The sequence below is a fragment of the Neopsephotus bourkii genome, unplaced genomic scaffold (assembly GCF_033783945.1).
Source record: "Neopsephotus bourkii isolate Nb327-2 ecotype Australia unplaced genomic scaffold, CSIRO-AGI_Nbou_v1 NB_1637, whole genome shotgun sequence".
Classification (NCBI taxonomy): domain Eukaryota; kingdom Metazoa; phylum Chordata; class Aves; order Psittaciformes; family Psittacidae; genus Neopsephotus; species Neopsephotus bourkii.
Window position 1 is genome coordinate 8,890,087 of NW_026902112.1, and position 16,633 is coordinate 8,906,719.

A 16,633-nucleotide genomic window follows, 5' to 3' on the forward strand; every position below is an offset into this window, starting at 1 on the left:
CAAAATTGCAACCACCATTCACGTAATTAAAGCTGGTCTAACCCAAATAAGAATTAGTCTAAGAAAGCAAGAGAGAACACAGCACAGACAGACAACCTACATGGGATGTCTCAGGACTAGCAAGCATCAAAAGCATCAAGATTAACTAGGGACGTTGAGAAAAATCCAAATTTACATCTGGATTTCCACAACACTCTAGTAGCTACAACAGCAAAATCTACATGTTTTCATATACAATAATCAACAATCAATTTAAAAACTATTTATCCATCTGGAACCTAGAACTTCCTTTTTTTCTCCCACAAACACCATGACTACTTCTACAGTCCATGAAAAAATAACTTATTAATTTGAAGTGAAAGTCATGGATCATGAATTTATATACTTTTATCATGTTCTCTGTTGATTCCTTCTGCTCTAGCGGTTATAGAAAGAAAAACACATCCTGAATTCCATGGGAAATCTATGTGCTACCATCAAAATTGCAGGAATTTCCAGTTCTCCCAATACCTTAAATCCGTCACTTATGTTTATGAAGTATTTCTTTCATTAAGAAAGCGTGTATACATACACATCATGAAGCCAAGCACTCAGAATACATTTCTCCATATGCTATGTGCATATCTCACACATAAGCAACAACCCCCCAAGACAGTGATAAGACCCAGGTACTGTTCTATTTCCTGTCATCCATATTTGATGATAACAAAGGAACAAATTATCCTGGCATCACAGGACCTAAAGTTCTGAGGAGCTGATACCAACGTATGCTTAAAGAGTTAAAGCAAGGATGGACCAAGCCCATTGAATGGCAACAGGATAGCTTTTGACAGCCCCTTCTTAGGTCATTCTCTTCCAGATGACAACTGCCTGTTTATGCAGGTTTCCTCCTACATAACTGAGTATCTCCCCACATACCATCCCCATTCCTCATTGCCTTCCTCAGACTTGTTTTGTGTTTCATATGATGGGAAGCTAAATGAAGAGCTCACCACCTCAGCTGGAAGGACGAGAAGCTCCTATTCCTCTGATTCTGCCCACCCATGGCTCCTCACAGCATAAGCCAGCTGCTCCTTAGCCTCAGCACTCAGCATCCTGTTACAGGCATTAAGAAAGTGTGTACATATATATATATATATATATATATACACACATATACAGGCATGCTGGTCAACCTCCTAACCTGACCACCCCCCACAGTAAAAACAAACACAAGAGAAACTACTCTTGTAGTAGAAGTGACAGAGCCAGAAATATACAGGCTTCTTCCATGTAAGACTGAGATGAGAGATAATGGGACTATGCCACATGCATTGGGTTTTATAGGAACAAGACATTAATGTATTTTCTTAAAGCCACAACCTCCCTTTCTCTGTCATGCCCCTCAGCTAATGCCCATTTATCTAAATCTCACTCAATTACAAAAGAAAATAATTGCAGAATCTCTTCAGTTTCTCCAATTCTTTTCTGACAATCCTTCAGTTTTAGGTTTATTTATGTATGAGATCCTAAGGACAGGAGCTGCCTGCTAATGCGTGCTAATTGCATGTTGCTGCCTGGCAGGATTCTAGGAGACAGAGCAACTAAGTTATAGTCACATGGACCTAGTCAAATACTGCCTATACAAAAAACATGGAAAAGACAGTGTTACAAACTGGTTTGGGTATGCAGAAAGAGTAAAATTAGAATAATTTCCTGATGTGAAGGAACCTGTTTCAAAAGGTATTGTGATAATGGACTCCATGTGTCAAAAAAGGAGAACAACCTCCATCAGCAAGACCTTGAAGAAATTCTTAGAGGAGAAGTGCAGTTAATCTCACTATAGCCTGAGAAGAAAGTGCAGCATACCATGTATTATTTTACTCATACTTTTCCTACGCCACATAATGTTTGGTGAGTAAAAAGGGTGACATAGCAGCTTATTATTATTAAAATATGATGACAGCTCCTCTGTCTCCCCAAGCAGCACAAAACTCCAGACTCGTATCCTCTGAAAAATCTTTTCATTTTTATAAGCCACCTGTCGACAGGCCATTTCTTCTGTGCCTTTCCTTTGATCACAGAGCTCTAATTTTCTCAATGTGGCAATTAATCTTTTTTCAACCGATTTTTCTATAAAGATATTAGAAAATCCTCTGAAGCATTCACATTGCACACTCAACTAATATATGCAGCCCTGTACTCCTATAATTATCTCTTTTTTCCCCCTCCTTTCTCCCTTCTCCCTTTCACATATCATCTATCATATCCTGTTTTAAAAGGACCACATGATCTTTTTGTGCTTGCTGAGTACCTATCCAGTGTGCTACAAGCTGTCCTGTAGCAGATATAATCACCACCACCCACAATTCTGTTCCTCAAATTACCAATAGAAATCTCCATGCTCTTTTTTCTTCCTTGGCAAACTACACGTTGATATTATGTCTCCCGTTCATGCAGTACGCTGCTAAGAAAATGAATGGTGTAGATGTCAGGCAGAACAGCATGTACTTAAAATTCTTTGCTATTTCAGCAGATTGCCTTTTGCTTGCATTGGGTCTTATCTTCTTTAATAGTAAAAAAAAAAAAAAAAACTTTCCTAGAATGACTCTTTTGACGAATAGGTATTGAGATAGTCTTTGGGAAAATAAAATCATTCACTTAAGGAGAAGTAGAACATTTAATGTGATTGGATACATCATCCTACCCCAAGTATTCATTTCATGCACAAAATCCTTTTGATGCTTTATACCTTTAGTGTCACAATAAAGAAATCTTCTTATTACTGAGGAATGATAAGAGAGTAAACAGCAGCTGTGTGATAGCACTGATGTAGCAGAACATATCCCCGCGAGGATTCTTGACCTTTCAGCCTCAGTTTTCAATGCTGCAGCTAAAAATATCTTTTCTCCACTGACAAACATTACAGCTACATGCTGCAGAATAGCAATGAGGAGCTTTATGCTCTAATGGCTTTACTATAAATAGAATCCTTTCAATGCTAAAAGCTCTTCATTAAAAGGATTAGCGACTACAGCAGACAACAAGAAGAACCGATACCAAACCTCAGGCTTTGTAGCACAAGCTGATTTTAAATTTACTAGATTTAAGATTTCCAAAGTAACTGTGTAATTTGGAGAGTAAACCAGAATGAAAAAGAACTCCCTCCTCCCCCATGCAATATTCTGGAGAGCTGTCTTTGATACAAAATTAATAGTTTGAGGAATCAGCTTCCTCATATTCTTATTTTCTCCAGTTCAATGCCAAATTGACTATATAATGCAATGTCAAGATGAAGTACAAAGTCACAACAAAACTGATGTCAGCACTTGAGCATAATAAATGATCAGTTATCTGCGAGAGCAGAAAAATCTTCTTTCCTGCCCAGTTTAAGATAGGGAAACAAATTCTCACAAGGCTGGGCTACGGCTCTGCCATGCTCAGCTCTACTGCAGGAAGTCACTCTCAGTACCTCGAGTAGGAGGGTGGCAAAGTCAGGGATGACAAAGAGACAAGACGAATGGGAAACCTACTTAACCATTTCAGGATAAACACTTAATAAAGCCAGTGTCAGGAGGTTACTCTGGTAAATATAACATTAGACTGATGTGTCACAAATAACGTGCCATGGGAAAAAGACCGGAGAGAAGATGTAAATTAAAGCAGAAATAAGGCACATTTTAAAAGTGATGAGTTACCCTGATAGTGAAAGACGGACTAGGAAGTCAGAAACTTTGAGGAAGAAGATAAATATTACCTGCCAAACATGAGATAAATTGACCATCTACAAATATTAGAAATAATAAGCTTGTCGGGTGCCCTGTTAACAAAAAGCATTCAAAGCGTTTTGAACTTCACCGATAAAAACTGCAGTGGATGTGCAGTGAATAAATGAAATGCAACACCCTCCAAGACTAATTGTATTTGGAGACACACAGTAACCCTGCACAGCCACTGTGAAAACAAAGTATTTCATTCTCAGATGCAGCTTAGTTGCTCCCATCCTAGCCTGGACTAACAAATCATCATCCAGTGAATGCCTACAACTAGCAGTGCTTACAATTAGCCTTATAAATGGCCTACTACATGTTCTAAGTACTAGTCAGCCCTGGGCACATACAAGCAAGACTTCAGGCTCTAACAGAAGGGTATTCCTTGCAGCACTTTGGTATACATGTGGAAATATTATTTCAAAATGCCCCAAAACACACTACTAAACCAAAAATGTGATCAGAGAATATGAACTGAAAGATTGGAGTGTATAGAACCATTGAATCCAGGGCCTAATGGTGAGGCACTGGAATGGGCTGCCCAGGGAGGTTGTGAATGCTCCATCCCTTGCAGTGTTCAAGGCCAGGCTGGACAGAGCCTTGGGTGGCATGGTTTAGTGTGAGGTGTCCCCTGCCCATGGCAGGGGGGTTGGAACTGGGTGATCTTAAGGTCCTTTCCAACCCTAACTATTCTATGATTCTAACACTAGGTTGGAAAGGACCTCAAAGGATCAGATGTTCCAACCCTTTGCTAAAACACAGTCTAGACAAGATAGCCCAGCACCCTGTCCAGTATATGAAGCCTTTAAACCATTGAGGTTATTAAAGAAAGGAATATTTGTCTATGGATCCATTCTATGTTTTTAATTGACAAAACAGTGCACCCTCTGACTGCCCATCAATGAATTACACTCATCGTCCTCTGACTTTTTTCTCTGTGGTTCTGCTATTGCGTTTTTGCTTCGGCATTTTAAACTTGCAGAAGGCATGGGTTTGATTAGTTGGAGCTAATGGCTCATTTAACTATAGTATGGGTTTTCCTCTTTTATATTTGTTTGTTGTTAAGAGAACAGAAATTTTATCAAACCAACCCAATTTAGATTACCAAAATAACCAAAAATGGCTTTTTCCCCCCGACATTTTAATAAATGGCAAAATTTGATTCCCTGCAAAATTTGCTAATATGCAGAACTACGTATTTTTTTTCACTTTAAATTAGAGGATTTGCTACTAACATGCCATATGCTGTGTGATATGTTTAACAGAATGTTACACTTCTAATTGCATACCAATCAAGGGCTCATATTTTCCAACAATTAGCAGGGTAAAGTATAAATTTTCTACTGTTGTCGGTGCTTTCAGGCATCCAACAGAGCCTACAATATTTTAATCCACACATCTTTAAAATCACAAACATGATTTGGCTTCAGGAGAGACACAGGAGACTGAAAAGGAGAGGATGGAAAGAGAGAATGAAAGATGCACTTCTACTGACAGCACCATCCTCTCAACTTCCCAGGATTTCCCATGAAACCTGTAAGATACTGAACCCCAGAAACGGGATAGGGATCTCAGGTGGGGTTTTATGGTGTGGGCTGGGGTTTGGGTTTTGTGGGGTCATGGTGGTAATCAATGTATATCTATTTCTAATGCCTTGACCTTCCATAGTGAGGTTTCTCTGCTAATAGGAGCTGAAAGGAAGAAGTATGCATCTATTTCTGACATCTTTAGGATCCCACAGAAGGAGCTCATATGAACATCTGAAAATCACCCAGTTTCATGGGCAAGCCTATGAAAATGAATATTCTATATTCTTGCCAATTATAGCTACTTTGAATGACAGATGGAAATGGAAAAATCAGGGAACAGCTCTATAAGTAGATCTTGGTAACTTCCACTTTGTTAGGCAGTAGAAGGTATCCAATCCTGATCTTCTCCATACAACTTTGAAAGTTTCAAAGACATTTTATGCTGACATTAGCTTACTTTTTATTTGTATCTATTAACTTACTTGCTGATATCCAAATTTCACTAACAAGTGATGAGTCTTCCTATCACACCATTTATTATTTATGATTGAGCAGGAGTGAGCTACTTAATGAACAGCAAGATGACTCAGATTCATTTTAATCCCTGTTTCGAAATAGGAAGAATCCCAAATGACTTTTCACCCAGACTTTATTCCACAGGAATAAAATTTTACAGAGCAAAATATTTCCTTGTGTTTACTTCAGTGTTTGCAAACTTTAATAAATTCACTTTGCCATCAGAATATGAATTAATGACAATTAAAGGCTGTCTAATCACTGCTTATAAAGACAGTTTTAATTTGCTATTAATTGCCAGATACCGTGCACTCAAATTTAATTTATAGTGAAATGCTCAAGGCAATTCCACTTTAGCTCTGAAAATAGTTGAACCTGCACTTCCATTTCCTGCTTCTTCCGTGTTATCTCAGAGCTCAGAAAAGCCCTTTATATAGCAGCCTCTCTAGATTTCAGCACATCAGGAAAAGCACAGGAGTCAACACTACAGTATTTCAGTTTAAAGTTTCTTCCCAAAGGTAGTTCAAAGACTTTATTACTTCAAGTTTGTGTATAAATAGTACTATTCAGCAGTACTACCCAATGGTATCCAAAAGACTGGCATACTGGGATTATGCATATTGTTAGCTTGAAGTTTAATGAAAAACAAAAATAACTGATCAAGGGTCACATTTGGAATCTGTGCAACTGAGAAACATTCACTATCCCATACGGAATACAGTGAGTTTCTAATTAGAAGAGTAAACTGTAATGTGAGTTAAGTGAAGTCACAGACAACCTGCTTCAAAAATCCAGTGAAGCAACACGTTAGTCTGTACCTGCAGACAACAAAAACGGAATAAAATGAAGTTCCTGGTCTGAATCAAATCTCTGGATTTCTGTAATACTTTGGTCCCTTCCTCATTAAATTTAGACCTGTAACAATATTCTGCTGATTTCATACCACTGAACTCAATTTAATTTGACTGAAGGGTTGCTGATTATTATGGCATGCTCTATGGCAAATGAACAGCTCCGCAAACTGAAACTCCAGATGAAAGACAGAGGTAAATGCCATCTGTGGGGTTTTACATAAGTTAGGTATTAGGACTGGATTACTACCAAGTTGCCAGCACTGATGCAATACAAACAATACTTTAAAAGGGAACAAGAAGGACTAAGAATGATGCCATACGATATGTCAGAGCTGTTCGTAATCTCACACAATACACTGCCTAGCAATTTATTACAAGAACAGAAAGAAACCCATGAAGGTTAGCTCTGCATGATGATCAAGTATTAGGATTTTTTCATTTTCTCAAAATAACAGGCGAATTTCATTGTCTGCCACTGCATCTTTTGAAGAACAGCTTCCAGATTATCATCACCAACCTCTATTACAAGCTGCCTCTCCTATCAGGCATGTATCACTACATGTCACAGTCCTCGTTTCCTCTGCTCATTTTCACTTGACTGAATTATGTACAGCTTTCTGAACAGACCTCCTGTACCAAAACTATGTACTGTGACAGCCAGAAAGCCAAAACGATTTCTCACAAGCAAACGATCTTTTATTGTCTCACTTTCATTCCTTGTTTCCTGTGATTCTAGACTATTTTTTTACCTTTGCATAGTATCTACTGCTTTTGCAGAGATTTCTGCGTATTACTGGCTCCAAGGAACTGTGTGAACTGCACTAAAACCTCCCAAAAAGACAGTAAGTGAAAGAGAATATGCACATACTGAAGAAGGATTTTGTGATGGGTCCACTGTGCTCAGTAGCCACGTACCATCCAACTGCTCACTTACTTATCCTCCACAACAGGACAAGGGAAGAAGATGTGTAAGAAAGCTCACAGGCAGAGGTAAAGATAGGGAGATCACTTACCAGGTACTGTCACGATCAACACAGACTCAACTGGAAGAAAACTAAACTTATTGTCAATTAAAATAGATTTAGATGTTAAAAAACTAAACCAGAAGTTAAAACAGCTTCCTGTCCCTTTCCCAAGCCCACACTCCCCACTTCTCTCTCAACCCCTCTCCCCAGGGTGCAGGGGTGCGGATGGGGTCACGCTCAGCCCAGCACAGCCCCTCTCGGTCTCTCTTCCCTCCTCACCCCTGCTCCAGCGCGGGCCCTTCCCCTCCTGCACCCCTCAGGGACCCCCAGCTCCCCCAGGGGCTCTGCAGGGCAGCAGCTCCTGCAGGAAATCCCCCCCTGCTGCGGCGTGGGGCCCTCCCCAGGCTGCAGGGGGGGGTCTCTGCTCAACACCTTGACATGGACACCCCATATGTGTGTGATATGCTTTGATCCCCAAGCTTTTGTGCCTGCATGTGGTGAAAACTGTAATTATTGTGTAATGAGAACTAACCTAAACTGGGAATTTTAGAGTTTCCTAAAAACTGTTGGATTTCCAGCTAGCAGCACCAAAGGATGCTACGAGAAACACACTGACTCTGCCACATTCATAAGGACAATGCAAGTCACCTGGATGGACAAATGTCACTCTGTCAGTCAGAATACAAGCCTGGATAATAGGAAAAAAAGCTGTTATATATCTGACCATTTAGTGATTGAGCTGCAGGCATCAATCCAGTTCTTACTAGACAGCTACCCAGGTGCAGGGTTTACAGCCACAAATGGATGGTTTTCTCAGCATCAGGGCAAATGACAGCAGGAAGGAGCCTTTTCTTCAGAAAATATCTTCTATAGCAACATCAGCACAGCCAGGGGAATGTCACAGGCCTGACAAATACGAGAACATTCCAGCTGATCAGAGAAATGACTCCCAAAGTCATGTGGAGCATCCTTCTTACTGTTTGCTAAGGACTTTAAGCAATGCAAGAAACCTAACAACACAGGAATTTCACATCACTAAACTGTACTTCTTTAGAAGTATTACAGATGCTTCCTCCTGACATTAATCTCTGTCAAAAATAAGGCCTGATTAGTAGTAAAATAATGACTTTACTATCAGTCATGGCGTTGAGTACCTGAAGTTTGAAATTTAATCAAAATTTATTTAAAGTTTTTACGGTTTAATTATTTTGTACTTTCTCAGAGTGATTACTTTATTATCAACCCTAAACATTCAAGATCTTGCTAGAGATACATGAGAGATACAGCAGCAACTTGCTAAACAGTATGTGATAGCCAGACACCAACAAAATTCACATTATTCTTAATACATTAACATTGATATGAGACAGAAAGTTTAGTAAGATGGATTTATGCCATTGCCTGTTTCAAACTAGAGTCTGTGAGAAAGACAATGTTGGTTTCAATGAATCAACAAAATTATAGTGAATATTTAGCATTTCACTGAATAGTTGATTCATAAAGGACTATAAATGAACTTGAAAATGAAAGCACAGATTTATTTTATTCAAGTAGAGACCATTAAGGATCCATGTCAGAAGTAAAGCTACGGAAGATCTAAGCATGTCATGCAGATCAAAGAAAACAGAAAACACTTTACAACAGACACAGACAAAAGCTACTGAGATAATTGTGGGGTGGACAATAAGATAGCTCTATGCTATCAAGAAGACTTCAAGGGGTAGTCCTGACTGTGGTGCACAAAAGAAAGAGCAAGAGTAAAAAAAAAGCAAACATCAGAGACTGAGAGAAGCTATTTAAACTAAAGAATAATACTGACATGAGAACAAAAGGGCTAGAAATGAGTCACAAATAAATTTAATCTTGAAATTCCTCTCCGCAGCAAGCTTCTCGGACGGAGCTCAGGAAGTTTACAAAAGGCTTTCCAAACAAAATTACATTGAGACACCTCCTGCAGTCTACTTCTGAATTAAATAACATAAAGATGTGTATTCCATGTTATGAGATTAATTCAAACCAACATGTAGACAATACAAACCACTATTAAGTACCCATAAACAGAAATAACCTCCCTCAAGTATGGCCTTTTAACACAAAAAGTTCATAAGTAGCAAAAAGTGAGCACATTGCTGATTAATACCTTCATTAGGAACAGATGTTCAAAACTCACTGGTTGCTCCAGCAAGTTATACAAAATTATAGTCGCTAGGAAACCAGGAGTCATTTTACCTCTTTAACAGGCAAAGTTCAGGATGTTCACTCCAACCGAGAGCTGCTCACTGAGCTTATTTTCACTCAAATCTCAAACCTTAGATTGTTTCTCACTCATTTTTAACTTTCTTTGCCTCATTATCACAATTTGGGTATTTTGTTAGTGAGAGAAACCTGCAAGTTTTCTTTCTGGAAGTGAAGCATATATGGGAAAAAGTTTGATAGTAAATCAAGAGGCAATGCTGTTATTGGGAGTTAAAGGCCATGAAGGCAAGACAGTGTGGACACTCATTCCCAGAGAGTCAACTCATATTTTGGGGGTTTATACATAGGCCCAATTTCCTGAGCAGAATGAAGGAAATACAAATATATCTCATTTCAAACAAGGGCTCTGACTCCAAGCAGCCTACCTTACAGGTGAGAAGTCATGTTTTACCCAGTCTACTGGTATGAGCTATGAGGAAGGCAAAGCCCAAGCCAGATCTGAGCTGCTGATCCCCCCACTCTGCAGTGCTGTAGCTGGAGTCTGGAACTTGTGTGTAGCATAAAACAAACTCTGAGACTTCATGTTCCACTAAAACCAATTTACTAAGTGCTCGTACAGCTGGAGGCCCTGTTGGAAGACTCCCAACCAGAATCGTTCAGGGCTGGGAACACCCATTTCTGCTCTGGAATCTCTGATTTATGATCTCCAAAAATTTTAGTAGCTAGGTTTTTCTTCAGCTTGAACAACCCAACACCATCATTCACTCAGATAACGGACACTTGACCATTCATCAAGGTACAGAAATGTAATTATCTCTTAACACTTCTTTTAGTTATTGAGGATTGCTGCTGCTGCTCTTTTTTGCTTTCCTGAAGTTTTCACATCAGGCAACCAATTATTTCTCTCTGTGTCATTCCAGACTGCTGGGGCATTTTACACATTCTATACACCACTAACATTTCTAATTAAAAATCTTCCTTATTTCACCTCTTGTGTCTGTCCTCAGTATGAAAGTTCTGTAACAGCTCTGTACATGTCTGATATTATTAAGCCACAACTCTATATACTATACAAAATGTAATGAGTAACAGAAGACAACTCGAGCATCTTTTGATAAAAGCCCTTTTGCACAAAGCCATCCTACAGAACACATTTGTTCAGATCTTCTTTTATATCTTATGATGCAAACCAAAATGTCCTCCTTCTGTAACTTTTTCTAGTGTATACATAGGTAATCAGAAGTGAAAGTGAGCCTGAATTTCTGCTTAATAAGGAAAAGGATGCTAAAATAAAAAGTCTAAGTTCACTACAGAGTGTACAGGATCAATAAGCACACAGAATTGCAGCTTAGGAATGATTTTCTGTGTGACTGGCTTCCTTTGTAATCAAATCATGCTTCAAATCAGTCAAATGAAATTAACTTCCTGCTGGCCTAAAACTGTACAACCCTCCTTTTTAAAACATAGTTTATGACTGCTTAATACAGAGGTCTGAGGTACAAAATAAAAACACAAGTAAAATCAAGTTCTGATGTTGTTTTACTGAAGGGACAACGGGGAGAAGAAAAAGCCTGCGAAAAATCACTGGAGAGAAAAAAAAAATCATGCTAAAAATTAGATTATTAGCTGACAATTTTGAGAGAGAGGGACTAAAAAGGAAAAAAAGAGATAACGTGAAAGACAGTACTTCAGTCCAAGCTTATGTTTCTTCATACAAACCTTTCTGTTCCGGTCTGTGCTTGTACTGTGGAGGTTTTGACCATTGGAAGCTATTAATTTTAGTACTACATGGCTTATTGAGGTGGATTTATGTCATTAATTCGCTTTTGCTTCCTGGATGAAATAAAGGATTACTTCAGAATGAACACTGAAATTAAACCATATTCCCTTCCCTCAAAATGTCTTTCCTAGAGAACTTCTACTGATGATAGGTCACACCGACCTCAACCGACGAGTCAAAACACAAGGTGTGGGGGAAGAACACATGTAAATACTTGGAAGATCTTGCTTCTAGTAAAATACACAATTGAATGGAAAACTTTCCATTTAACTTGATTAACTACCACCTTTAAACTACAACAGAGTACATTTGGACTCCTACAGAGAAGACTTAATGGCACAGTCACATGACACCCCTTTTTAGTGAAAAACCATCTGATCCAAAGAACTTTCATTTGCAACATTCATGGCATTCAGTTCCAAGCAAATGCGTGATTTTTCCAAGTGAAACAAAACAAAAACTGAAAAATGTCAGAAGCCAGATAAGAAAGGCTCAGTGCATACATTCTGGAATAATGCCTCTCTTCTCGCTTATTGCCTGCAACCAATTACACATTGAACCTGTCCTACATAGGCTATTCAGAATATTCCTCCACTACAATTAGCATATTTTCCATTTCTCATTCTCTACACACTTAAGTATACAATTCGTTTAATTGCTGCGCAATTAAAATCCTGCCTGATCAAAGCATGCTTCTCTCCTCTCTTGTTAATACATACATTTCCTGATCTTTTTTCCTCTTTTTTTTTAACTGTCCACAAGCTGAATCATATTTTTCTAAATTTATATTCAAATGCTACCTTCAGTGTCCATCAAAGGAACAGAAATCTATTTCTCTGCAGATTCAGTGATACTTTTCACCAACTGCCTTACAAGACAGCCTTTTGGTCTTTTCAATCTTCTTCCTTACAATTATCTCCACAGCTCTTTTTGAACATGTAACCCATTTTCATAATAATTTGGATGTTCAGTTAATCTATTATTCAATTTACTTCTAACAATACCTACAAAATTAAGTACCTTGCACAACTGTGCAACAATTTGTCATCATTAGGGTGCTCTTCAATCCCCTACTAAGGACTAACTGAAACGTCACAAGCAACATCCCTATAAAGGAGAAAATTATGCATAGCTTTTTTCCTTTTTTTATCATTATTAAAAAAAACCACAATGGGTTTGTAAAGGAGATATTAAAATCAAGGTCACTTACTCAATGTAACAAAATGTATTAGGCATATGTTCCTGAATCTAGAGTGAATGAGTTAATTTTTCCGCTACCGCAATGTCCTGTTTTTCTCCTTTCTGTATGGGATTATACACCATTATTTGGTACCTTCCTCTCCATCAGTATTTTTGCTGTAATTTTGTTTAAAAAGCTTTAATAGTCTTAAAAAAAGAAATCTAGACTATTTATTAACAGACAGTTTCTATTCAGTATGTTCTTATGCCAAAAGTTGCCCTACTTCAGGAAATTTTTCCCCCTTCTTGAGACCCAGTCCTCTGATGGATTCCTGGAGACCATTCAACTCTTGATTTTTCTAAATTAAGGACATGTACTTCAGAGATACTGTGACTTAACACAAGCAAGACTGTAGATGTTTTATTATTGAGCACAGAAATTACAGATTTACTGAGCTTTTGAGAATTGATCTGATTTTATTCAGTGTAATAACTCTCTACCATAAACCCAACACTAAGTCTTCATTTCTTGACCAAAAGTTTTCCAATTACGTAAGACACCTGAACTTCTAGCAGATTTCTGTGTTACCAGTCTCAGAACAGATAAACTTCTTTTCTGGACTAAGTTTCTCCATTTAATTTATGATACTATGGTAAATTTATGGGATTTGAGACTACTGAAAGATTATAAGAAAAACAAGGAGAGACTTTCCTGTCTCTACTACATTATGACAACAGGTATCTCTACTATCATCACTACAGATGACAGGAAAGTCATCTGTAGTGACAGGAGAAAAGGCAGAGGTTTTAAAATGAAAGATGGTAGGTTTAGATTGGACATCAGAAAGAATTTTATTTATAATGAGTGTAGGGATACAATGGGATAGGCTGTCCAGAAAAACTGTGGATGTACTGTCATTGGAAGTGTCGAAGGTCAGATTAGGTGGGGCTTTGTGCAACCTAATCTAGTGTCCTAGAAGTCCCTGCCCATGGCAGGGGGTTGGACTAGATGATTTCTGAAAGTTCCTTCCGCCCCAAATCATTCTGTGACTTTATGTAGTATACTACTTGATCTCTTTTTGGAGAGACGGTGGTGCTCATCTTTGAGCCATCAGGGTATTTCTTCAGTTTATTCTTTCTCCTCATATTTGCTTTTTTTTCTTTCTTATTTTTTAAGCAAAAATCAGTAATTATTTCCTTTGATGAAACTGGGCCTAGACCAATACTTAGACAACTCCATTAGTATTTATCACTCTATTCTCACTGCTCTATTAGATATGCAGGACCTGTAGCTTCAACTACCAGTTCTTTCAGAAACCTGCTGAAAAGTAACCACTGGCACACTACCCAACCTGTCTCAAGCTCTCTGCCTTTTCAGAAGAGGTTCTGTTAATTTATTTTCACTTTAGCATGCTTTCTATATTCTTAGCATCTTTTCTTTGAAATCACTACTGGTCTGGTTATATCTAAAACCTTTTCTCCACAAGTTTTTTTTTCCTTTCAGTTTAGAGTAACCAAGGCTTTGGTAGGAATTAGAAACAACAGCTGATTCAAAATATATCACACAATAGCATGTTTTGACATGCAAGAACATTATTCATGTGCCAGATGCCCTAGTTTTATCAAGTTAGTCCATTTTTTCAATGTACTACCCCAGTCGCTTAACACTTCCCAGCAAGTAAAGCATGTTGCTTATTTGACATTGCCAAAATGCCCTCCAAAACAGCCTGCACACAAGCTGTTGAGATATGAAAGTGTTCCCACCTCTCTTGCATCTTAAAAATCAAAATAAAAAACCTGAAGATTTTTCTAACTGGATAGTAAAGGTTGGTTACCTAGTAAAATCCATTTACCACCACATTGCTCCTTGATTTCAGTCTCCCCATGAATCAGACTGTGGTTCTCTACCTTATAAACAGCTTACTCTTCAGATTTTCTGGCTAATACTTTTGGTTTCATGTTTCTAATGATGATAATAGCCAGATTACTGTAATTCTAAAATAGAAATTAAAGAATATTTCAGTTTCATGAATGAACAGATAACATTGAACATTTTTCTGCAGGACAGACCTTCGTATACCCTGCTGATCTCTCCACATTTCCAAGCTTCTCTCTATATAATCTACGTGGTCCTTGGATGGCCTATGAGGGGTTTCTTTATGAAAAGAGAATGTAAAACTACTTCCTTACAGTTCCCTATTAAAACTAGTCTTTGACCAAACAGCCAAAAGAGCCTTGGAATTTAAAATATGGGGCAAGAGCAATACTCTAGGACTGCCTGGACTAAAGCAAAACTGTTACCAGCGATCATGTCTGCAGATGTCTGGCTTTTTTTAACTAGGTCCTTGGGGAGAAACAAGCTGTCAGGGTGTCAAGGCAGCATCCAAAACACAGGTTTAGAGATGTATCATTTCCTCATCTGCTTACTGACAGGTACTTTAAAATATTTTCCCCTGTGTTCAGGATGCGGTGATTTGACACTGCTGCAATCCCTAACAGTTAATCACGTAAATTGTGGAGAGAAAGATTTAATTACGGTCTAAGGTCAAATTGGAAAATGCAAAATAAAATGGGTGAGTAGTTTCAGTAATTTTAAGATCCATGAAAGATACAAGCTGTGAAAATTGATTCTGATTTGATGCTAAAACATACGATGGATTATTAAGAAAATTCATTTTAAAAGTAATGCTTCCATAAGATCTGTGGTGAACTTTACCCAGACAGAAGTTCAAAACAAGCTGTCGTGAACCACATGCTCATAAAGCACTTCAAAATATCTCTTCTATTGATTCCAATTACCTGTGAGGGACAATTTAAAACCACCTTTCAAATATGAAGTTTGAGTTTTCTCTAAGTACAATATGTCTACACGATGCAGGTAGAATACAGTCTTGAACTCCTACAATCCAGACAGCATGCAGCAGTAGTTTTCCCTTTAATTGCATACTAGAAAATGAAATGCACTACATTGTGAAAAGGTATTCATAATTAATTTAAACATGACAACCTGTCTTGAAATTCATCTTTATCATAAAGGAAGAAGAGAAGAATGAAAGAAATGAGTGAATGAAATAAAAGAATGAAGCCTAAAACCTTTTTGGGGACTTTTCACATGGTGAAGCTTGACAAATACATGTTTCTTAGAATATTACAGCAAATGCCACCCCTAGAGTTTATGTATAATCATTGATTTGCAGTTATTCAATTAGTTTCTATAAAGAAAGAAAAGCATTTTCCTGTTATACTAAAACATATAGCACTTTTAGGTGGCTACAGTTCTGAATTCGTGTGTCAAATTTCTCTAATACATCATCACTCTTATATATATGACAATCATCAAGAAAAGCTGTTTGTACCTTGTGGCTACAGGCAGTGAAGAAAGTTAAACATGCAAAGTGTTGGGAACCTCTTGCTCAAGAGGTGCTTCTCATTTGAATGCAAGAACATCCCGAGTCCAGCCTACTCCAGGTTAAATCAACAGTTCATTTCAAACTCAGTGTATTTCACGTTCAATAGCCCTATTTTGTGCACAGAATTTATAACTATGATAGCTTTGCTATGAAATGCAGAAGAGTACCATGAAACTGTTAAAGTGTTCAGCCTCAGAATTCTGCTTGCTTGCAAAACCTAGCAACATAAATCAAATAACAACTGAGAAAATACTGCACAGCCAGCATCTACAAATACCTCCATCTGATCATTTTTGAATCTAACCATGGAACTTGCATGACAGATGCCTTTGAAGAGTCTTGGTTCTCCTCATTAAACTTTGCAGGCAATGTTTTCTTGGTTTGATGATATTAATATATTCACCTTAAAACCACATTTATTCCTACACTTGGTTTGTTGCCCAGCAGTAAAAAGA

The 16,633-nt window shown here is 37.9% G+C and overlaps 1 protein-coding gene across 5 annotated transcripts in view; it reads right to left on the bottom strand.

Annotated features, from left to right (window-relative positions):
- The window catches only part of TRAPPC9 (trafficking protein particle complex subunit 9), a 498,862-nt gene that overhangs the window by 239,325 nt on the left and 242,904 nt on the right, over window positions 1-16,633 (bottom strand). Inside the window, exon 21 of one of the 5 annotated variants that reach the window (XM_061374156.1) lies at window positions 6,775-6,851. The exons of the other annotated variants lie outside the window; for them this stretch is intronic. Coding sequence (XP_061230140.1) covers window positions 6,790-6,851 — 62 coding nt within the window. The 3' untranslated portion in view covers window positions 6,775-6,789. Of the gene's footprint in view, window positions 1-6,774; window positions 6,852-16,633 lie in introns of those variants that run through there. 5 annotated transcript variants of the gene reach the window in all.